This window comes from Salvelinus alpinus, chromosome 29, assembly GCF_045679555.1.
Source record: "Salvelinus alpinus chromosome 29, SLU_Salpinus.1, whole genome shotgun sequence".
NCBI lineage: Eukaryota > Metazoa > Chordata > Actinopteri > Salmoniformes > Salmonidae > Salvelinus > Salvelinus alpinus.
In genome coordinates this window covers 11743439-11768301 of record NC_092114.1, presented here as the reverse complement: position 1 = coordinate 11768301, position 24863 = coordinate 11743439, and the positions used below count along the sequence as shown (strand labels likewise).

The window sequence follows — 24863 nt, the reverse complement described above, 5'->3', positions numbered from 1 at the left end:
GGTTGTCTGATCCCACCACTCAAACCCCCCCCCCCCCCCCCCCCCGTTAATATGCTGGTGGTCTGATCCCACCACTCAACCCCCCCCCCCCCCCCCCCTGTTAATATGCAGGTTGTCTGATCCCACCACTCAACCCCCCCCCTGTTAATATGCTAATATGCAGGTTGTCTGATTCCCCACCCCTGTTATTATGCAGGTGGTCTGATCCCATCTCATTCTAAATGATGTCATGTTTCAACCAAGATGGTGTTCCTGGTAATAGTGCCATGTCATTTAGTTGAAACGTTTTCCTTTTAAAATTAAAGGGGGGGAGCAGAATGTAAGACACACAACACACTACTGGTGGTCTGACTGTACCAGGAACTAAAATAGGCTACTGTTTTGCTATTTTAAAATGTAAATAAGTGTGTTTTAATTATGGTTGGTGGCATGTTTGCTTTGAACCAAATTATGGGCTGTTTTGTTTGCTTTCATCTCATGTCCCCCCCCAGGTGTATATTGTATAAACAATACTTTGTTCTGTCGTCCATTAAATTAAAACCGTTTTATGATTTCATCTGAACATAAAACATGTGTACAGTAGCAGACAAAGTGTTTTCTTATTGGTTGTTATGAGAATTTTCTTTATCAATGTTCATAAACTTCAATTAATCTACTCAGTCTGCAACCCAGAGTTTATAAGATTCTGGTTGAACGAAGCAGACAAGAGTCCCAGTTTACAAAAATCAAAGTGTTTATTCACGAGAACGTTCTGAAGTCCAAATACAAAAACATCCATTTTATACTGGCTCCTTACGTACAAACCTTCACACACAAACAGTATGTATCCTACGCACATACATACAAGTTCAAATCTTAAGCTACGCCTTGCTCAGACAGTCTTGTGGTTTTTCCACTACACAGATACATTGTTTAATCTGCAACATGTTTCATCATGTTCTGCCAGCCTAACAGTTTCTCCCCTCCACGGGTGGAGACAGAATGTCCTGTAAGGAACACAGTAGTCCAGCTCGTCTGTCGATAGCTCCTCTTATCATTTGTTTCACACTTGCACCCTGCTTATGTAACGGATGTGAAATGGCTAGCTAGTTAGCGGTGGTGCGCGCTAATAGCCTTTCAATCGGTGACGTCACTTGCTCTGAGACCTTGAAGTAGTGGTTCCCCTTGCTCTCCAAGGGCCGCGGCTTTTGTGGAGCGATGCTTCGTGGGTGACTGTGGTCGATGTGTGCAGAGGGTCCCTGGTTCGCGCCCGGGACGGAGTAAAGTTTAACTGTTACACTTACATACTAAAAAGGAACAAAAGGTCCTTGTTCTAATTCTGACTAAAACTACACACATCATCAGATTATAGTTTTATGATTCTAATCAATTTCATACAATTATATGGTTTCAGAGTGGAATTATTTAATCATTATCTTTCAACATATAAATTATTTTATCGTTGGTCCTATACAATTCACACTGTACCAGAGAGCCACCATGAATGAGGCTCTCTGATTGGACTCGTCATGGCCCATCCTTGTATAACTACTGCAAATACACACCTTTTCTATTCACATACTGGCCATATACACCATTTACATACATATATTGTATCGTATTTGTTTATATACTGGATTCTGCGTATACTCACTTAATCTCCACGATGAGTATAAAAGTAGTGTAGCGGAGGTATACGCCATATAAATGAAAAAGGCTGAATAGATCACAATGTCGAGCAACTATTATTTCTACGCGCAGCAATGTGCCCGCAGTGGTAAGCATACACACGCAAGTTCCAAAAAAAATCAATTTGTGGGGAAAACACCATTTATAAAATGCTCACACCATTTGCGAGCGGTTTCATGGACAGAAATGGAAATATCCGTTCGAAATTTATAAAGAAAGAGGGAAAATCTAGAGTTAACAAGTATCATGGTTTGCCATGTACCAGCTGTTTCGTTATGGTCTGTATCATAGCCGTGGGAAGTAGTTTATGCAACAACAAAACATTGTCAGCAGATTGGGTTGCTGGGGAAACTTTAAATTATTTTTCTTTCAGGGGATGCATCTATGGCCAGTATGTATTTACAAAAAAATAATCGAAATAAAAAGTTACATGCAACTGAAAAAAATGCCGTCTGAAAATAATGTATCGTTTATGACCAAGTGCGCATGCTCTTCATCTCCAATATAATCTTGCGTTAACCGGGGATGCCAATTTAGCAATTTTGTTGCTAGATTTAGCAATTTTTCAGACTACGCTGGCAACTTTTTTCCCAAACAGCACCTAGCAACAAATGTAGCTACTTTTAAAAATGTATTTGGAACTTTTGAAAAGTGACTCAAACGCTAAAATGGACGCAATCTAAATGACACAAAACGATGTTTTCTGTCACAACACACGTGCCTGGTTGCAAAAGTGTATTGTGAGTGACGTCGGCAGAAGGCCAGCAGCAATTTCAGTACATTGCAAATCATTGTTGGCTGACTGCTGTAGTAGTAGTAGTAGTAGTAATAGTAGTAAGACAGGTCCGACAAGTCAAACCCAATGAATATAGTTGGTCACAAATGTTTGATCTTGAATAGAACTTACAACATCGATCAACATGTCTCAATCAAAATTGTACAGCCAGAAGTACAGAAAAGTGTGGGAGTCTGTACCTGAACAAATGTCAAATCATATTTTTGGCCGAGATGGCCAGTCAATTTGAGTAACGTTATTGTGTATTCTACGTAATGACACCACAACGTCATTTAGCAGCTTTTAGCAACAAATCCAACCTGCCTCTAGCAATATACCCTGAAAATGAGTTGTCAGCACTGGTCACTACCGCCATGCACAGGTCGGCTGATCCAGCAGCAGGAAATCATTGTATCACGTAATCATATATTTTATTGGGGGTGCAGAATAGGTCAAAAACAATACTTGGATTTTTTTCCAGACACGGCATTTTTTTGGTTGCATGTAACTTTTATTTTGTAAGTACATAACGACCATAATAAAGATAGTTGCTCAGCGAAACTCCATTCTTTGGTAAGTACCGAACGTATTTTGACATTATTAAACTTGAGAAGCTGATGCAAGGCAAGTTGAACGTCTGCTTCCGGGGCTTGAGAATGCAATTTGGGTTAATTGAATTCTCACCGAAATACATTATTATAGTGTACTTTTATTATTGTGTACATTTTACTGCATTGTTAGGAGCTGGTAACATAAGCATTTCGCTACACCGTATACGCGACCAATAAATCTTGATTTTGGACTAACGTTATAGTGGGACGTTGGCTAGCTTCCGATTCGTTGAGCGCCTGAAAGTGGGATCAGAAACGAGTTTGAACGATGTATCGCTAGTTGTCGGATTCCGACACAGACAAACAAGATAGCTAGTTACACAGAGTGTGACATTAAATGGACACAACAATCCAGCTTCACAACGAGATGGTAGTAAGTACCTAGGATATCGGTTCAAAATACCCGGTGGCGATATGACACGTGTGCTCGGCATACTCCGCTCTCTCTATCCGCATGTCCAGACTCTGGAGGAGTTTGCAGACGGTACTGTCTTCAGAGAGGGACAGAGAGCGGTGCTCATCGAACCGACAGATACAAACCGCTTCATATCGTTTGTCCGGGGTGTGTTTGTCTGCACGGATAAAACTTTACAGAACGTCCCCAGCTGCAATCAGGTAAATGTGTAGTTAGCTAGCTACATAACTAAAGCATAGCCTAAGTAGCTAGCTAGCTAACAGCATGGAGTAGCCGACCTTTTACTTAGCTAACTTAGTTCAATATTTGCAATGAAATGCAACGTTTTGAACTAACATTTGATTTTAAGAGATGTTTCGCAGTGCTACGTTTGACTACAAAAGCCATGGATTAAAATGCACAGAGACAGCCAGACACACACACACAGAAAACAAAACATTGTGCCGGTTATGTTGATGTATTGATTTAAATGTCATCCGCAGATCAGCACCGTGCCTGAGCTGTTGGCGTTCGTGTTGAACAACATCAAGAGGAAAAAGAAAAGGAACGTCCTGGCGCACGGTTATGGTTACCCCTCCACGTTCCTGGACCGCGACGCCGACCAGTTTAAGTTTCATGGCGAGGTCACTCAGAGTGCCGCGTACATCCACGGCAGTGACTTATGGAAGAGGATCTGCCAGCGTCTCGGCACCGACGTCTCCAAGTACCTCCTGGAGACTTGTTCTGTGTTCGTGACGGTACCACCGTCGTCCGCGTTCCAGGTGTGCGGCGTGCCTGTGTACGACCGCGTTTCCATGTCAACGGGTATCTCTAGGTTCCACCTGGGATACAAACGGAATGGTACTACTAGGAACAGCAGAGGGAGAAATGGGGGATGGGAATTTCAGGGTTCTGATGGGAGAAAAAGGAGAAGAAGGGATGGAGGTAGAGACACTGTGAAGAGGGAGGAGGTGAGTTTGGGTGGGAAGAGGAAGAGGGAGGAGGTGGAAGGAGATGGGTGTTTGCCTGGAAAAAGGAAATGCACTCAAAGGGAAGCTTCCACAGTCTCCAGTGGAACCAGCGATCGTAAGCACAGAACACTGGAAACAAATGGGGTCAAGAGACCAGTGGAGGTTATTTCTCTCACCAAGGGACCCACACAGAGCCTACAGGTTTTCAATGGTTCTAGCAATGTGGAACAGGTGTCAGTAGAAATGGAGCAACTGGCTGGACCTGAAAGACCAGTGGAGGCTCTGATGGTCACCATAGAACCCACCGAGAGCTCTAAGCAGGTCTCCAATGACACAGGTAATATTGAGCAGATGTCAATGAAAACAGGACCTAGAAGGCCAGCGGCGACACCGGCTGTAGTCCAAAGACCAGTAGAAGAACAGTCTGGACACGTATCAGCCACCGTCCATCTAGAGGGGGGTCCTAGTTGGAGAACAGGGTCGTTCCCACCACCCCCTCCCTCCCAGTGTTTCATCCGCACCCTGGGCATGCTCTACGGAGGGCGGGGCATGCGCAGCTTCCTACTAAACAGGAAGCGGAAAGGTAGGGATGAGGGGCCCAGGCGTCTGCAGGGGCGAGACTTAGTGAGACTGGTCTTCTTTGAAGGCGTGGCCTATCTGAACGGAACAGAGAGGAAGCCTAAGAGACTTCCCAGAAGGTTTTTCACCTTGGTGCCTTTGTTTAGTCAGTTGTTACGTCGACACAGGAGGTGTCCCTATTCTAAGATACTGCAGAGAGTTTGTCCAGCGGTGGCACAGGGGGATATGGCCTCCCTCCTGCCCCAGCACAGTGCACGTCACCGGGTGTACCTCTTTGTCAGAGAGTGCCTCACCATGGTGGTCCCCCCGGAGCTCTGGGGGTCGGACCATAACCGATTCAAATTCCTGTCCGCAGTCAGGAACTTCCTGGCCATGGGCAAGTTTGAGAGGATCTCATTGGCTGAGCTGATGTGGAAGATGAAGGTGAATGACTGTGATTGGCTGAAGATCAGCAAGACAGGTGAGTTCCTCCTCCACTACTTTCCCAGACTCTTAACTTTGCCCCATCTCTCTCTCTCTCTCCTTCTCCATCCAGCTTCCATTATATCTGTTACTTACCTTCATTCCACTCATTCTAACCCTTCTCATCCCCAGGCCGCTGCCCGCCCAGTGAGCTGTCGTATCGGACGCGGGTGCTAGGCCAGCTCCTGGCTTGGCTGCTGGATGGCTATGTGCTAGGCCTGGTGAGAGCTATGTTCTACGTCACCGAGAGCATGGGACAGAAGAACGCACTGCGCTTCTACAGATACCAGGTCTGGGCCAAGCTGCAGGAGCTGGCTTTCAGGTATTATACACAGTTACACATGTACGAACAGGATCATTTTATCTGTCTCACTATCATACACAGCCCTCAGTTGTTGAGTCACTCAGACTTAAACAAAATCTCGCTGTGTGTTGCTCTGTGTCTCGCTCCCACTCTCTGTCTGTCACACTCACACATAGCTCAGTTTAACTCTGTGGTCAGCGTCTACTAACTTTTATGACCTTGTTCCCAGGGGTCACCTCTCTAAAGGTCAGATGTCAGAGTTGACCCTGGGCCAGGTGACGTCGCTCCCCAAAACCACTGTCACCTCCCGCCTCCGCTTCATCCCCAAGACCGACGGCATGAGACCCATCACGCGGGTCATAGGGGCTGACGCCAAAACAAGGGTATGACTTTGACCCTTTTTTAATAATAAGTGTTTTCATAAGTTTATGTTTGTATCTGTCTTGCTGTCAATGTGTGTGTTCTCTGTCCCTCCAGTTGTTCCAGGCCCGTGTGAAGGACCTGTTAGATGTGCTAGGTGTCTGTGTACGCTCCTCTCCCTCTCTCCTGGGCTCTACAGTGTGGGGGATGACCGATATCCACAGAGTCCTCTCCTCCATCACCCCTGCTCAGAAAGACAAACCACAGCCGCTCTACTTTGTCAAGGTTGGTCTATCGTTTCATTCCATAGTTCTTTACCCTTAATCCCTCCTCTTTCCCCCCCTCTAATTTTCTCTCCACTTGCTCTATCTCTCTCCCACGGGTAAAAGTAAGCTGGTCCGGTACTGCGTCCCGGCATAATAAATAGTGGGGGTACGCCCTACCGGTAAAACATGAGCCTATCACAATGAAAACAAAATGTCAAGAAAACTGTAGGCTATTATACCGTTGTTAATCATTACCGTACCCGTATGTAATGTACATTACCACATGTCAGAGTGACCATTAATCATTACCACATGTCAGAGTGACCATTAATCATTACCACATGTCAGAGTGACCATTAATCATTACGGGACCAGTATGTAATGTACATTACCACATGTCAGAGTGACCATTAATCATTACCGTACCAGTATGTAATGTACATTACCACATGTCAGAGTGACCATTAATCATTACCGTACCAGTATGTAATGTACATTACCACATGTCAGAGTGACCATTAATCATTACCACATGTCAGAGTGACCATTAATCATTACCGTACCAGTATGTAATGTACATTACCACATGTCAGAGTGATGAAAAATCCGAGGATGAACTCAATCGGTTGGTAGGCCTATAGCCTACACTCCAAAACGCCATGTGGTTCAACCAGAACAGTGACATTTTGCCACGGCAGAGATGAGTGGCCGAAAACCAAGACGTTCGAGGACAGCATCGGAGGCAATAATTCTGACCTGTTTTGGCAATCACCAAATGTCGTGACACTTCTTGTTGTTTTGTGTAACGGATGACTCTTCCCATTCACCGTTGTTTGGAGGGAAAATGTTGGATGAATAAAAAACACATCAATAATGGGTGTGTAAAAGGTCATTCATTTTTAAAAGTTACATGACATCTTTATGACTAGGCCCAGAGAGACGCTAATGGATTAACAGGGATCCTAAATGTAATTCTGTGATTAGGCTTCCCGGCCGGCCCATTAGGCAGCCGCCTACAGCAGCGGTATTTTCCAAGAAACTGACCATCACCTCCCATTATTCTGCCCCAAAACAATAACTCGCCCAGTGGCGTGAGGGCTTGCTCTCTCTGTCTTGTTCTCTCTACCATCTATCTCATTACCATCCATCTCTACCTCCCCCATCTCTCTTTCTCTCAATTCAAAGGGGTTTTATTGGCATGGGAAACATATGTTTACATTGCCAAAGCAAGTGAAATGGATAATAAATAAAAGTGTAATGGTCATAAATGAACAATAAACATTAGACTCACAAAAGTTTCAAAGGAATAGAGACATTTAAAATGTAATATTATGGCTGTTTACAGTGTGGTAACGAAGTGCAACTAGTTAAAGTACATAAGGGAAAATAAATAAACCTAAATGTATTCTCTCTACCACCCCTCTCTCAGGTGGATGTGAGTGGGGCCTATGACAGTCTACCCCACACTCAGCTCTTGGAGGTGATTGGTCAGGTCCTGTCACATGTGCAGGAAGACCTCTTCTCAGTGCGATGCTACGCCAAGGTGTGGGCCGACACCCACGAGGGCCTCAAGAAGACCTTTGTCAGACAGGTACACACCCTTACCTGTCCTTTGTCTCGCCAAACTTGTCCCCCCCCGCGCACAATTTTGTTTTGTTTACATTTGTCTGTGTTCTTGTGTCCATTTATGTGTGTCTTACGTGTAGGCAGACTTCATGGAAGACACTGTGGCGTCCACCAACATGAAAGGCTTTGTCATGTCACTGCAGCGAGAGGGCAAAGTTCACGATGCCATACTGGTGGAGCAGGTGAGAGGATGGATGGCAGCCATTTTTGAAGAAGTGCTACAGCGGTATCCTACATACCAATAACCTTTTCATTCCTTCTAGAATTGTCCCAACACGGCACCCATTTTAATAGTAAATGGGGTATTGCTAGTGTATTCTAATGCTAGGGTATTCTAACGCTAGGGTATTCCAACGCTAGGGTATTCCAACGCTAGGGTATTCCAACGCTAGGGTATTCCAACGCTAGGGTATTCCAACGCTAGTGTATTCTAACGTTAGTGTAATGCTAGTGTATTCCAACGCTAGTGTATTCTAACGCTAGTGTATTCTAAAGTTCTAACGCTAGTGTATTCTAACGCTAGTGTATTCTAACGCTAGGGTATTCTAACGCTAGGGTATTCTAACGCTAGTGTATTCTAACGCTAGTGTATTCTAACGCTAGTGTATTCTAACGCTAGGGTATTCTAACGCTAGTGTATTCCAACGCTAGTGTATTCTAACGCTAGTGTATTCTAAAGTTCTAACGCTAGTGTATTCTAACGCTAGTGTATTCTAACGCTAGTGTATTCTAACGCTAGTGTATTCTAACGCTAGGGTATTCTAACGCTAGGGTATTCTAACGCTAGTGTATTCTAACGCTAGGGTATTCTAACGCTAGGGTATTCTAACTAGTGTTATCTTCTGTCAGCATTTCTCCACAGATATTCATGGTAAAGATGTCTTGGAGTTCTTCACCCAGATGCTCTCTAGCTGTGTTGTTCAGTTTGGGAAGAAGTGAGACAATTTATATTTTCTCTTTCTCTACATTTTTATAAAAAATAAAAAAACATTTACATACTTATGTCGTTGTGTCAAATTATCTCCTTTTATTCTTTAATGACTTTGAGTTTCTCTGAAGTCTCTACATACTTCAGTCTGTCTAATGACCCCCCCCCCTCCACTCTCTATTCTCTTTGTGCTGTGTTGTAGAACGTTCCGTCAGCGTCAGGGGATTCCTCAGGGTTCTGTGGTGTCGTCTCTGCTGTGTTGCCTCTGTTACGGTCACATGGAGAACCTCCTGTTCCCTAACGTCAGTCAGAGAGGAGGGTAAGGAGGAAGTTAAAAAAAGGGGTTGTATAAATAACGTTTGACTGACTGATGGAGAAGCATAGTGGATGTTATTTTTTTGATCAGTGACTCTTCTATTCAGATATTAAATAACGTCAGTGTTCTGATCTGCTGTGCAGATAATTTAATCCTAAACCTAATCCCCAAACCATTTAATTCACCTCGGATCAAATTCCTCTTGTTTGGCAGTCAAACTTATTGAATAACTCCCAACTCACCATAAGAGGGCAACCTTTTGAAAGAACCGTGTGTAGGTGTCTGACCTGTTATCTCTGCCGCACTCTGTTAGGTGTCTGACCTGTTATCTCTGCCTCTCTCTGTTAGGTGTCTTCTGCCTCTCTGTCAGGTGTCTGACCTGTTATCTCTGCCTCTCTCTGTTAGGTGTCTTCTGCCTCTCTGTTAGGTGTCTGACCTGTTATCTCTGCCTCTCTCTGTTAGGTGTCTTCTGCCTCTCTGTCAGGTGTCTGACCTGTTATCTCTGCCTCTCTCTGTTAGGTGTCTTCTGCCTCTCTGTTAGGTGTCTGACCTGTTATCTCTGCCTCTCTCTGTTAGGTGTCTGACCTGTTATCTCTGCCTCTCTGTTAGGTGTCTGACCTGTTATCTCTGCCTCTCTGTTAGGTGTCTGACCTGTTATCTCTGCCTCTCTCTGTCAGGTGTCTGATGAGACTGGTTGACGATTTCCTCCTCATCACTCCTGACCTGAGCCAGGCACAGACCTTCCTCAAGTAGGTCCCAATTCTCTCCTGTGTAACCTTCCTGACCTGTACTAACCGTTACCATATGGAACCTTCCTGACCTGTACTTCCTGACAGGTAGCACGTCACTGGGCGTGCTACCTGTCCCAGACCTGCTGTGTTCAACTCTCTAGAGACAGCAGGAGCGGTAGAGATACTCTTAATGATCGGCTATGAAAAGCCAACTGACATTTACTCCTGAGGTGCTGACCTGTTGCACCCTCGACAACTACTGTGATTATTATTATTTGACCATTCTGGTCATTTATGAACATTTGAACATCTTGGCATAGTTCTGTTATAATCTCCACCCGGCACAGCCAGAAGAGGACTGGCCACCCCTCATAGCCTGGTTCCTCTCTAGGTTTCTTCCTAGGTTCCTGCCTTTCTAGGGAGTTTTTCCTAGCCACCATACTTCTACACCTGCATTGCTTGCTGTTTGGGGTTTTAGGCTGGGTTTCTGTACAGCACTTTGAGATGTCAACTGATGTAAGAAGGGCTATATAAATAAATGTGATTTGATTTACTAACCATTTACCATATGGAACCTTCCTGATCTGTACTAACCATTTACCATATGGAACCTTCCTGATCTGTACTAACCATTTACCATATGGAACCTTCCTGATCTATACTAACCATTTACCATATGTAACCTTCCTGATCTATACTAACCATTTACCATATGGAACCTTCCTGATCTGTACTAACCATTTACCATATGGAACCTTCCTGATCTGTACTAACCATTTACCATATGGAACCTTCCTGATCTGTACTAACCATTTACCATATGGAACCTTCCTGATCTATACTAACCATTTACCATATGGAACCTTCCTGATCTATACTAACCATTTACCATATGGAACCTTCCTGATCTATACTAACCATTTACCATATGGAACCTTCCTGATCTGTACTAACCATTTACCATATGGAACCTTCCTGATCTGTACTAACCATTTACCATATGGAACCTTCCTGATCTGTACTAACCATTTACCATATGGAACCTTCCTGATCTGTACTAACCATTTACCATATGGAACCTTCCTGATCTATACTAACCATTTACCATATGGAACCTTCCTGATCTATACTAACCATTTACCATATGGAACCTTCCTGATCTGTACTAACCATTTACCATATGGAACCTTCCTGATCTGTACTAACCATTTACCATATGGAACCTTCCTGATCTGTACTAACCATTTACCATATGGAACCTTCCTGATCTATACTAACCATTTACCATATGTAACCTTCCTGATCTATACTAACCATTTACCATATGGAACCTTCCTGATCTGTACTAACCATTTACCATATGGAACCTTCCTGATCTGTACTAACCATTTACCATATGGAACCTTCCTGATCTATACTAACCATTTACCATATGGAACCTTCCTGATCTGTACTAACCATTTACCATATGGAACCTTCCTGATCTGTACTAACCATTTACCATATGGAACCTTCCTGATCTATACTAACCATTTACCATATGTAACCTTCCTGATCTGTACTAACCATTTACCATATGGAACCTTCCTGATCTGTACTAACCATTTACCATATGGAACCTTCCTGATCTATACTAACCATTTACCATATGGAACCTTCCTGATCTGTACTAACCATTTACCATATGTAACCTTCCTGATCTATACTAACCATTTACCATATGGAACCTTCCTGATCTATACTAACCATTTACCATATGGAACCTTCCTGATCTATACTAACCATTTACCATATGGAACCTTCCTGATCTGTACTAACCATTTACCATATGGAACCTTCCTGATCTATACTAACCATTTACCATATGGAACCTTCCTGATCTATACTAACCATTTACCATATGGAACCTTCCTGATCTATACTAACCATTTACCATATGGAACCTTCCTGATCTGTACTAACCATTTACCATATGGAACCTTCCTGATCTGTACTAACCATTTACCATATGGAACCTTCCTGATCTGTACTAACCATTTACCATATGGAACCTTCCTGATCTGTACTAACCATTTACCATATGGAACCTTCCTGATCTGTACTAACCATTTACCATATGGAACCTTCCTGATCTGTACTAACCATTTACCATATGGAACCTTCCTGATCTGTACTAACCATTTACCATATGGAACCTTCCTGATCTGTACTAACCATTTACCATATGTAACCTTCCTGATCTGTACTAACCATTTACCATATGGAACCTTCCTGATCTATACTAACCATTTACCGTATGGAACCTTCCTGATCTGTACTAACCATTTACCGTATGGAACCTTCCTGATCTGTACTAACCATTTACCATATGGAACCTTCCTGATCTATACTAACCATTTACCATATGGAACCTTCCTGATCTATACTAACCATTTACCATATGGAACCTTCCTGATCTGTACTAACCATTTACCATATGGAACCTTCCTGATCTGTACTAACCATTTACCATATGGAACCTTCCTGATCTGTACTAACCATTTACCATATGGAACCTTCCTGATCTGTACTAACCATTTACCATATGGAACCTTCCTGATCTGTACTAACCATTTACCATATGGAACCTTCCTGATCTGTACTAACCATTTACCATATGGAACCTTCCTGATCTGTACTAACCATTTACCATATGGAACCTTCCTGATCTGTACTAACCATTTACCATATGGAACCTTCCTGATCTGTACTAACCATTTACCATATGGAACCTTCCTGATCTATACTAACCATTTACCGTATGGAACCTTCCTGATCTGTACTAACCATTTACCGTATGGAACCTTCCTGATCTGTACTAACCATTTACCATATGGAACCTTCCTGATCTATACTAACCATTTACCATATGGAACCTTCCTGATCTATACTAACCATTTACCATATGGAACCTTCCTGATCTGTACTAACCATTTACCATATGGAACCTTCCTGATCTGTACTAACCATTTACCATATGGAACCTTCCTGATCTGTACTAACCATTTACCATATGGAACCTTCCTGATCTATACTAACCATTTACCATATGTAACCTTCCTGATCTATACTAACCATTTACCATATGGAACCTTCCTGATCTGTACTAACCATTTACCATATGGAACCTTCCTGATCTGTACTAACCATTTACCATATGGAACCTTCCTGATCTATACTAACCATTTACCATATGGAACCTTCCTGATCTGTACTAACCATTTACCATATGGAACCTTCCTGATCTGTACTAACCATTTACCATATGGAACCTTCCTGATCTGTACTAACCATTTACCATATGGAACCTTCCTGATCTGTACTAACCATTTACCATATGGAACCTTCCTGATCTGTACTAACCATTTACCATATGTAACCTTCCTGATCTATACTAACCATTTACCATATGGAACCTTCCTGATCTATACTAACCATTTACCATATGGAACCTTCCTGATCTATACTAACCATTTACCATATGGAACCTTCCTGATCTGTACTAACCATTTACCATATGGAACCTTCCTGATCTATACTAACCATTTACCATATGGAACCTTCCTGATCTATACTAACCATTTACCATATGGAACCTTCCTGATCTGTACTAACCATTTACCATATGGAACCTTCCTGATCTGTACTAACCATTTACCATATGGAACCTTCCTGATCTGTACTAACCATTTACCATATGGAACCTTCCTGATCTATACTAACCATTTACCGTATGGAACCTTCCTGATCTGTACTAACCATTTACCGTATGGAACCTTCCTGATCTGTACTAACCATTTACCGTATGGAACCTTCCTGATCTGTACTAACCATTTACCGTATGGAACCTTCCTGATCTATACTAACCATTTACCGTATGGAACCTTCCTGATCTATACTAACCATTTACCGTATGGAACCTTCCTGATCTATACTAACCATTTACCGTATGGAACCTTCCTGATCTATACTAACCATTTACCGTATGGAACCTTCCTGATCTGTACTAACCATTTACCGTATGGAACCTTCCTGATCTGTACTAACCATTTACCGTATGGAACCTTCCTGATCTATACTAACCATTTACCGTATGGAACCTTCCTGATCTATACTAACCATTTACCGTATGGAACCTTCCTGATCTATACTAACCATTTACCGTATGGAACCTTCCTGATCTATACTAACCATTTACCGTATGGAACCTTCCTGATCTATACTAACCATTTACCGTATGGAACCTTCCTGATCTGTACTAACCATTTACCGTATGGAACCTTCCTGATCTGTACTAACCATTTACCGTATGGAACCTTCCTGATCTGTACTAACCATTTACCGTATGGAACCTTCCTGATCTATACTAACCATTTACCGTATGGAACCTTCCTGATCTGTACTAACCATTTACCGTATGGAACCTTCCTGATCTGTACTAACCATTTACCGTATGGAACCTTCCTGATCTATACTAACCATTTACCGTATGGAACCTTCCTGATCTGTACTAACCATTTACCGTATGGAACCTTCCTGATCTGTACTAACCATTTACCGTATGGAACCTTCCTGATCTGTACTAACCATTTACCGTATGGAACCTTCCTGATCTGTACTAACCATTTACCGTATGGAACCTTCCTGATCTGTACTAACCATTTACCGTATGGAACCTTCCTGATCTGTACTAACCATTTACCGTATGGAACCTTCCTGATCTGTACTAACCATTTACCGTATGGAACCTTCCTGATCTGTACTAACCATTTACCGTATGGAACCTTCCTGATCTGTACTAACCATTTACCGTATGGAACCTTCCTGATCTGTACTAACCATTTACCGTATGGAACCTTCCTGATCTGTACTAACCATTTACCGTATGGAACCTTCCTGATCTATACTAACCATTTACCGTATGGAACCTTCCTGATCTATACTAACCATTTACCGTATGGAACCTTCCTGATCTGTACTAACCATTTACCGTATGGAACCTTCCTGATCTGTACTAACCATTTACCATATGGAACCTTCCTGATCTGTACTAACCATTTACCATATGGAACCTTCCTGATCTGTACTAACCATTTACCATATGGAACCTTCCTGATCTGTACTAACCATTTACCATATGGAACCTTCCTGATCTGTACTAACCATTTACCATATGGAACCTTCCTGATCTGTACTAACCATTTACCATATGGAACCTTCCTGATCTGTACTAACCATTTACCATATGGAACCTTCCTGATCTGTACTAACCATTTACCATATGGAACCTTCCTGATCTGTACTAACCATTTACCATATGGAACCTTCCTGATCTATACTAACCATTTACCATATGGAACCTTCCTGATCTGTACTAACCATTTACCGTATGGAACCTTCCTGATCTGTACTAACCATTTACCATATGGAACCTTCCTGATCTGTACTAACCATTTACCATATGGAACCTTCCTGATCTGTACTAACCATTTACCATATGGAACCTTCCTGATCTATACTAACCATTTACCATATGGAACCTTCCTGATCTGTACTAACCATTTACCATATGGAACCTTCCTGATCTGTACTAACCATTTACCATATGGAACCTTCCTGATCTGTACTAACCATTTACCATATGGAACCTTCCTGATCTGTACTAACCATTTACCATATGGAACCTTCCTGATCTATACTAACCATTTACCATATGGAACCTTCCCTGATCTATACTAACCATTTACCATATGGAACCTTCCTGATCTGTACTAACCATTTACCATATGGAACCTTCCTGATCTGTACTAACCATTTACCGTATGTGGATGAGAAATATCTTAGTGGATCAGTGGCCAACTGTACAATGTGAAAGTAAATCTGACGTTTTGTCGAGGTCATGTTCTTCTTGGAAGCAGAAATTGTAACGCAAGTCTGTAAAATGAACCGTTGGTTTCTATATTTTGGGTGTTTCCAGTGGGTCTTGCTAAATGCTTTTGCTAGTGAATGACTACTTGCTTCCATAGCCATATTCCCATCCCCACATGTTTGATGTAATTTCCTCCTTTTTCTTAGGACCCTGATGGCGGGGGTACCACAGTACGGGTGTGTGGTGAACCCCCAGAAGGTGGCTGTTAACTTCCCTTTGAGTGAGGGGGTGTCCTGTCCTGCTGGGGTACGCCTGCTGCCCTTACACTCTCTGTTCCCCTGGTGTGGACTACTGCTGAATACACACACCCTGGACGTCTACAATGACTACTCTGGGTAATACACACACCCTGGACGTCTACAATGACTACTCTGGGTAATACACACACCCTGGACGTCTACAACGACTACTCTGGGTAATACACACACCCTGGACGTCTACAATGACTACTCTGGGTAATACACACACCCTGGACGTCTACAATGACTACTCTGGGTAATACACACACCCTGGACGTCTACAATGACTACTCTGGGTAATACACACACCCTGGACGTCTACAATGACTACTCTGGGTAATACACACACCCTGGACGTCTACAATGACTACTCTGGGTAATACACACACCCTGGACGTCTACAATGACTACTCTGGGTAATACACACACCCTGGACGTCTACAATGACTACTCTGGGTAATACACACACCCTGGACGTCTACAATGACTACTCTGGGTAATACACACACCCTGGACGTCTACAATGACTACTCTGGGTAATACACACACCCTGGACGTCTACAATGACTACTCTGGGTAATACACACACCCTGGACGTCTACAATGACTACTCTGGGTAATACACACACCCTGGACGTCTACAATGACTACTCTGGGTAATACACACACCCTGGACGTCTACAATGACTACTCTGGGTAATACACACACCCTGGACGTCTACTATAGGTAATACACACACTCTGGAGTTGGTCCTCCCTTTTCTGCTATAACAGCCTCCAGTGTTCTGAGAATGCTGTTCCACTAGATGTTGGAACATTGCTGCTGGGACTTGCTTCCATTCAGCCGTAAGAGTATTGGTGAGGTCGGACACTGATGTTTTAGCGATTAGGCCTGGCTCGCAGTCGGTTGTTCCAATTCATCCTGAAGGTGTTCCATGGGGTTGAGGTCAGGGCTCTGTGCAGGACAGTCAAGTTCTTCCACACCGATCTCAACAAACCGCTTCTCTATGGACCTCGCTTTGTGCACCGGGGCGTTGTCTTGCTGAAACAGGAAAGGGTGTTCCTCAAACTGTTGCCACGAAGTTGGAATTTCAGAATTGTCTAGAATGTCACTGTAACAGCCCCAGACCATTATTCCTCATCCACCAAACTTTACAGTTGGCATTATGCATTCGGGCAGGTAGTGTTTTCCACCGGTCTAATGTCCATTGCTTGTGTTTTTTGGCCCATGCAAGTCTCTTCTTCTTGGTGTCCTTTTAGTAGTGGCAGCTTTGCAGCAATTTGACCATGAAGGCCTGATTTCACACAGTCTCCTCTGAACAGTTGATGTTGAGATGTGTCTGTTACTTGAACTCTGTGAAGCATTTATTTGGGCTGGAAACTCTAATGAACTTATCCTCTGCGGCAGAGGTAACTCTGGGTCTTCCTTTCCTGTGGCGGTCCTCATGAGATTCAGTTTCATCATAGCGCTTGATGGTTTTTGCGACTGCACTTGAAGAAACGTTCAAAGTTCTTGATATTTTCCGGATTGACTGACCTTCATGTCTTAAAGTAATGATGGACTGTCGTTACTCTTTGCTTATTTGAGCTGTTCTTGCCATAAAATGGACATGATATTTTACCAAATAGGGCTATATTCTGTATACCACCCCTACCTTGTCACAACACAACTGATTGGCTCAAACGCATTAAGAAGGAAAGAAATTCCACAAATTGTCCTTTTTAACGAGGCACACCTGTTAGTTGAAATGCATTCCAGGTGACTAGCTCATGAGGCTGGTTGACAGAATGCCTATGTGTGCAAAGCTGTCATCAAGGCAAAGGGTGGCTACTTGGCAGAATCTCAAATATAAAGTATATATTTTGATTCAACACTTTCTTTTTTGGTTACTACATGATTCCATATGTGTTATTTCATAGTTGTGATGTCTTCACTATTATTCTACAATGTAGAAAATGGTACAAATAAAGAAAAACCTTTTGAATGAGTAGGTGTGTCCCAACTTTTGACTGGTACTCTCTGTGTGTGTGTGTGTTTAACTTTCATATTATAGGAATGATTTCAATCTTTTGTAATGCAAGGCAACATTGCAGGCAACATTTTCGGGGACACACACTGAGCAACCCTGATGCAACATAAATTCGGTCCAGATTTTAGATGGTTCTTTAGCCTTTGTACTAGAGGGGAATTTAGGAGGATGAATTCTCTGTTACCGAAGTCTTACTATCTCTGTCTGCCTTCCTGGTTCCTGTCTCTCTACGTTACTGCCTTTATGGGTTCTGGTAAATCGTGCTAAACTACCTTGAACCCTGGCATAGAGCTCTCTTAAATTCCCTCTGAGCAACAGTAGACGCCCATCCTAGTGGCACTGGGGGGGGGTCAGAGTGTTAATGGGTCAATCCAACCCGTCTAATCGGATGACTATGAAGTGAGTTGGTAAGAACGGTAGACTAAGATGACTCTAAACTAGATGTTTTCGTTTTGATAAGTAGGCCACAACGGATCCTGAGAGCCTCTTCCTCTCTCTTCTCAGCTACGCTGGCCTATCCCTGCGCTACAGCCTGACGCTAGGCTCCGCCCACTGTGCAGGGAAGCAAATGAAGAGGAAGCTCATGTCCATCCTTAGACTCAAGTGCCACGCCCTCTTCCTGGACCTCAAAGTGAGTCATGCTCTGCTATGTGACCACCTGTCAAATCCAATTGCTCGTCCACTCTCTATACCACCTGACGTGGGACTGTTATCCAATCCCCTGTTGTGTGTATTCCAGACCAACTCTCTGGAGGCTGTCTATAAGAACATCTATAAGCTCGTGTTGCTACACGCGTACAGGTAAGGTAACCTATGGTCTGACCTGAAAACCCTTTTCAGTGGTTCCCGACGTCTCACTTCAGCCCTACGTGAAATGTGTGTCCCTGTCTCCTCCAGCCAGAGTAAACAGAGGAGAAGGACTTTAGCCTCTCTGTCTGGAAGAAACCCAGATACACACCAGCTTCCTTTTTTACAAGAGGAATGTCTCTGGATGGAGCAGATTGATGGTTAACTAGCTAACCACTAACCGTTTTATAGATGCAGTAATACACAGTAGCATTAAGTCTCTCTATGGTTAATGTTTCCCTGGGTTTATAAATGAAATCAGTTTTATTTATTTATCTGTAATGGAGTCAATCATTGATTTTTTGGGGGGGGGGGTACCTTTATTCCAAGAGTGGACACATTTTAATTTCTCTTATTTAACTTCTAGTCACCCATAGCAGATGAATATGCACGGTACTTTCTGTGGTTGTGGCGTTAGGTTCCATGCCTGTGCACAGAGTTTGCCGTTTGGTCAGAAGGTGGGCAGAAACCACGCTTACTTCCTCAATGTGATCTGGGACATGGCGGAGTACACCAACCAGCTCGTCAGACTCTGCAACAAAGGCAAGCCTGAGATTTTTTACTACTTAATTAAAGGACTGTCCGTACTTTCTGTGTGTTTTTAGCTTCCATCTCACCTTCTCCATCTCTGTCCCCTCATCGTCACTGTAGTCTTGATTAGCTAAGTGTGCTGATAATTAGTCTCCCCCCCCCCCTCCCTCTGCAGGTCTGTCTCTAGGCTGTAAGGCTATAACAGGGAGCCTTCAGTATGAGGCAGTAGAACTGATGTACTGTCTGGCCTTCCTGTTGGTTCTGTCCCGTCATCGCCCCCTCTACAACGGTCTCCTCGCTCCGCTACGCACACGTACGTACCCACCCAGTAGTGACATGATCAGGTTATTGATCCAGTATTGACATGATCAGGTTAGTGGTTATTGATCCAGTATTGACATGATCAGGTTAGTGGTTATTGATCCAGTATTGATATGATCAGGTTAGTGGTTATTGATCCAGTATTGACATGATCAGGTTAGTGGTTATTGATCCAGTATTGACATGATCAGGTTAGTGGTTATTGATCCAGTATTGATATGATCAGGTTAGTGGTTACTGATCCAGTATTGACATGATCAGGTTAGTGGTTACTGATCCAGTATTGACATGATCAGGTTAGTGGTTATTGATTCAGTATTAATATGATCAGGTTAGTGGTTATTGATCCAGTATTGATATGATCAGGTTAGTGGTTACTGATCCAGTATTGACATGATCAGGTTAGTGGTTATTGATCCAGTATTGATATGATCAGGTTAGTGATCCAGTATTGATATGATCAGGTTAGTGGTTATTGATCCAGTATTGATATGATCAGGTTAGTGATCCAGTATTGATATGATCAAGTTAGTGGTTACTGATCCAGTATTGATATGACAGTGAAAGGACGGGTGTGGGCAACACCCGCAGGCAGTGCAGGTCCAGAGGTGCCGACCCTTATAGTAGAGGCTCAGTAAGTGTGGAGGTGGTCATTAAGTTCACTTATTTTATATATATATATATATATCTATATAATAAAGTGTATGTTGACTGGAGAGTGAGGTGGAAGGTAGAGATGGTGCTGAAAGAGCAGTGGGACAGATGTGAAACCACGGCGGCAGTGGTTCATGTGCTCCAGAGGCATCGTCTAAGAGCGGTAGACCACTCCAGGGGCATCGTGTTAGAGCGGTAGACCACTCCAGGCCACGTTGAGTTCATTTCTAAAGATTGTAACATTCCACTGGATTCAACATATTTTCTCTCAACCACTTAATGGACAACATAACTGTTTTATTTACCTGCCATAGTCAGTGGCTGTGTGTATGGGTCAGCTTTACCTGTGTTCCTCTCTACAGGTAAGAGGAAGCTGGAGAGGAAGCTGGAGGGTTTGAGATGGGCACGAATCAGACAAGCTGCCACACCCAAAATACCTGAAGACTTCAAGGCCATCTGGGCGTAGAGGAGAATGTCCACTACTGTGACCCCTCGTCCTCTGCTCCTTGTCCCCTCTTAACCCTATCAGTGCATCAAGAGGGGGCCTGCAGCAGGTGGGGGGGGGGCTTGTACAGTCGGGTCAGAATACTGTTTGGACAATTTGTCATTTGTCCCGGTGTCAATATTTTGGTTTGGTTGTATACTAGCTCATGTTTTGATTCTGTTGTACTTTTTTAAAGCAGACAGAGGTTGTAGGTCAGTGAGTGATAAGGATGAATCATAAAAAGGCTGTCTTTTTTTAGAATGACATGTAATAAAGATTTATGTAAGATCGACAGACCCATCTCTTTCTCTGGACTTTGTCTGTTGATTCATCGAGTGCTCAGTAGCAAAAGGCAGTTAGTTCCCTTTTCAGTCAGTCGACCTCGGTACAACATACTAGGGAGAGTCACAGTTTCATACTAGGGAGAGTCACAGTTTCATACTAGGGAGAGTCACAGTTTCATACTAGGGAGAGTCACAGTTTCATACTAGGGAGAGTCACAGTTTCATACTAGGGAGAGTCACAGTTTCATACTAGGGAGAGTCACAGTTTCATACTAGGGAGAGTCACAGTTTCATACTAGGGAGAGTCACAGTTTCATACTAGGGAGAGTCACAGTTTCATACTAGGGAGAGTCACGGTTTCATACTCATACTCGAGTCACAGAAGGACCTAAAATCACGCCTGACGAGGCCAATGAACTCTGTTCCTCCCTGAAAGCACCACGTTACACAGGTGACGAGCGTTGAGGCTCAGATGAATTCCTTCACTCTTCACCCGCTGTGTGAACAGGAACAATTCTCACTACTAAAACAAACAAATCGGAACACGAGACTGTCTTGCGAAACTAAACTGTCCCTTAGTGATATAGTGTGCTCACCCTCTGGACGCTGTCTGTTGGAGTTGGTATGGTCCTCCTGGTTTCCTGCTCACCCTCTGGACGCTGTCTGCTGGAGTTGGTATGGTCCTCCTGGTTTCCTGCTCACCCTCTGGACGCTGTCTGTTGGAGTTGGTATGGTCCTCCTGGTTTCCTGCTCACCAACAATGAGTTATTCTTTGGATGTCTTGGCCTGGGCTATGCAGTATTGGATGTCTTGGCCTGGGCTATGCAGTATCGGATGTCTTGGCCTGGGCTATGCAGTATCGGATGTCTTGGCCTGGGCTATGCAGTATTGGATGTCTTGGCCTGGGCTATGCAGTATTGGATGTCTTGGCCTGGGCTATGCAGTATTGGATGTCTTGGCCTGGGCTATGCAGTATTGGATGTCTTGGCCTGGGCTATGCAGTATTGGATGTCTTGGCCTGGGCTATGCAGTATTGGATGTCTTGGCCTGGGCTATGCAGTATTGGATGTCTTGGCCTGGGCTATGCAGTATCGGATGTCTTGGCCTGGGCTATGCAGTATTGGATGTCTTGGCCTGGGCTATGCAGTATTGGATGTCTTGGCCTGGGCTATGCAGTATTGGATGTCTTGGCCTGGGCTATGCAGTATCGGATGTCTTGGCCTGGGCTATCCAGTATTGGATGTCTTGGCCTGGGCTATGCAGTATTGGATGTCTTGGCCTGGGCTATCCAGTATTGGATGTCTTGGCCTGGGCTATGCAGTATCGGATGTCTTGGCCTGGGCTATCCAGTATTGGCTGTAGGTGTTGGCTCTCCGTCCCGTTGACGACGAAGGCGAAGCTGTGTGGGTTCGCGACCATGTCCAAATAAAAACAAAAACACGTTTGTTGACTGGTATGTGTGTGTTCTAATCAGTTAACAAGGGGACAGCTGGTCCCCCTACTAGTCCAGAACAAGGGGTCAGCTGGTCCCCCTACTAGTCCAGAACAAGGGGACAGCTGGTTCCCCTACTAGTCCAGAACAAGGGGACAGCTGGTCCCCCTACTAGTCCAGAACAAGGGGACAGCTGGTTCCCCTACTAGTCCAGAACAAGGGGCCAGCTGGTTCCCCTACTAGTCCAGAACAAGGGGACAGCTGGTTCCCCTACTAGTCCAGAACAAGGGGACAGCTGGTCCCCCTACTAGTCCAGAACAAGGGGACAGCTGGTTCCCCTACTAGTCCAGAACAAGGGGACAGCTGGTCCCCCTACTAGTCCAGAACAAGGGGACAGCTGGTTCCCCTACTAGTCCAGAACAAGGGGACAGCTGGTTCCCCTACTAGTCCAGAACAAGGGGACAGCTGGTTCCCCTACTAGTCCAGAACAAGGGGACAGCTGGTTCCCCTACTAGTCCAGAACAAGGGGACAGCTGGTTCCCCTACTAGTCCAGAACAAGGGGACAGCTGGTTCCCCTACTAGTCCAGAACAAGGGGACAGATGGTTCCCCTACTAGTCCAGAACAAGGGGACAGATGGTTCCCCTACTAGTCCAGAACAAGGGGACAGCTGGTTCCCCTACTAGTCCAGAACAAGGGGACAGCTGGTTCCCCTACTAGTCCAGAACAAGGGGACAGCTGGTTCCCCTACTAGTCCAGAACAAGGGGACAGCTGGTTCCCCTACTAGTCCAGAACAAGGGGACAGATGGTTCCCCTACTAGTCCAGAACAAGGGGACAGCTGGTTCCCCTACTAGTCCAGAACAAGGGGACAGCTGGTTCCCCTACTAGTCCAGAACAAGGGGACAGCTGGTTCCCCTATTAGTCCAGAACAAGGGGACAGATGGTTCCCCTACTAGTCCAGAACAAGGGGACAGCTGGTTCCCCTACTAGTCCAGAACAAGGGGACAGCTGGTTCCCCTACTAGTCCAGAACAAGGGGACAGATGGTTCCCCTACTAGTCCAGAACAAGGGGACAGCTGGTTCCCCTACTAGTCCAGAACAAGGGGACAGCTGGTTCCCCCTACTAGTCCAGAACAAGGGGACAGCTGGTTCCCCCTACTAGTCCAGAACAAGGGGACAGCTGGTTCCCCTACTAGTCCAGAACAGGGGGACAGCTGGTTCCCCTACTAGTCCAGAACAGGGGGACAGCTGGTTCCCCTACTAGTCCAGAACAAGGGGACAGCTGGTTCCCCTACTAGTCCACGTAATCATGAAGCATTTTTTAGGGGAACTAAGTGACTTCCTTGTCCGGGGGCCCGTGCCTCAGCTGTTTGTTTTGTTTGTTGGTCTTTTGGTCAGAGCAAATGTCTTGTCTACCTGTGTGTGCGGTGGCTGCTCACGCTCAACCCGGCTCCTGTGTGCTCTGTCACACCCCCCCCCCCCACACCCCCCCAAGCACTGCTTGCCTCTCTTCCTCGACTTGTCGATGAAGGGTCCGGTCCCACCTCGGTGAGTCGGTCCTATGTAGACTTTCAAGACAAGGCTAGCTAACAAGCGCTGCGTAGCGTGCTAGCCAGGTTAGCTAGTTACTACTAGCTATTACTGCCATCCGACGGTGGAGTTGCTTGGAGTAGCTCTCTTGTTTAGTAAACGTAGTGTTAAGTCACTTGGTTATTCTAAATGGACCGTGCTGCGATCAGAGGCTAGCATGCATAACATCCGGGGGAATGACGATTACTCGCTTCGCTCCAGTGGATAGCGGCCATTTTACGGGATCCTGACCAATTCTGCTCATTTATTTCTTTTAATGCATAATGTCTCCGCAAATTCCTATGACCGAAAACGTATTCTGGACATCAGAACAGAGATCACTAACCTCGATTTCGTTGAAGATTTCTACTTCAAGTCGACATCTCTGGACGTTCTGCTAACTCCGGAACCGGCCCTGATCCCCCGGGACTGGAAAGAGGAAGTGGCTGTGTAAAAGAGGCAGGTCGATGCGGCCTCTTAACGAGATTACATCGGCCAACAAATAGACCCGCC

The 24863-nt window shown here is 44.4% G+C and overlaps 1 protein-coding gene and 1 long non-coding RNA gene across 8 annotated transcripts; both read left to right on the top strand.

The window, feature by feature from the left end:
• The first annotated feature begins 96 nt into the window (after positions 1-96).
• Positions 97-582, top strand: LOC139558936 (uncharacterized). The gene is made up of 2 exons (XR_011671665.1): positions 97-163; positions 197-582. It is a non-coding gene; the product is annotated as an uncharacterized lncRNA (long non-coding RNA).
• Positions 583-2742: 2160 nt separating this feature from the next.
• Positions 2743-21358, top strand: tert (telomerase reverse transcriptase). 7 transcript variants are annotated; one of them, XM_071374447.1, is made up of 16 exons: positions 2743-3016; positions 3952-5458; positions 5593-5782; positions 5994-6147; positions 6242-6409; positions 7820-7981; positions 8097-8198; positions 8866-8951; positions 9147-9263; positions 9938-10009; positions 16106-16294; positions 18733-18859; positions 18968-19029; positions 19493-19617; positions 19781-19918; positions 20943-21358. In XM_071374447.1, exons 2-16 carry the CDS (start codon positions 4264-4266, stop codon positions 21044-21046), a joined length of 2991 nt encoding a protein of 996 aa, XP_071230548.1. In that variant the 5' UTR covers positions 2743-3016; positions 3952-4263; the 3' UTR covers positions 21047-21358. The 7 variants fall into 7 exon arrangements, 4 of the variants coding, with proteins under 4 accessions (XP_071230548.1, XP_071230546.1, XP_071230545.1 ...); XM_071374445.1 differs by lacking the exon at positions 2743-3016 and adding an exon at positions 3042-3669 and having other exon boundaries at positions 16106-16205; positions 18692-18859; XM_071374444.1 differs by lacking the exon at positions 2743-3016 and adding an exon at positions 3042-3669.
• Positions 21359-24863: the final 3505 nt, after the last annotated feature.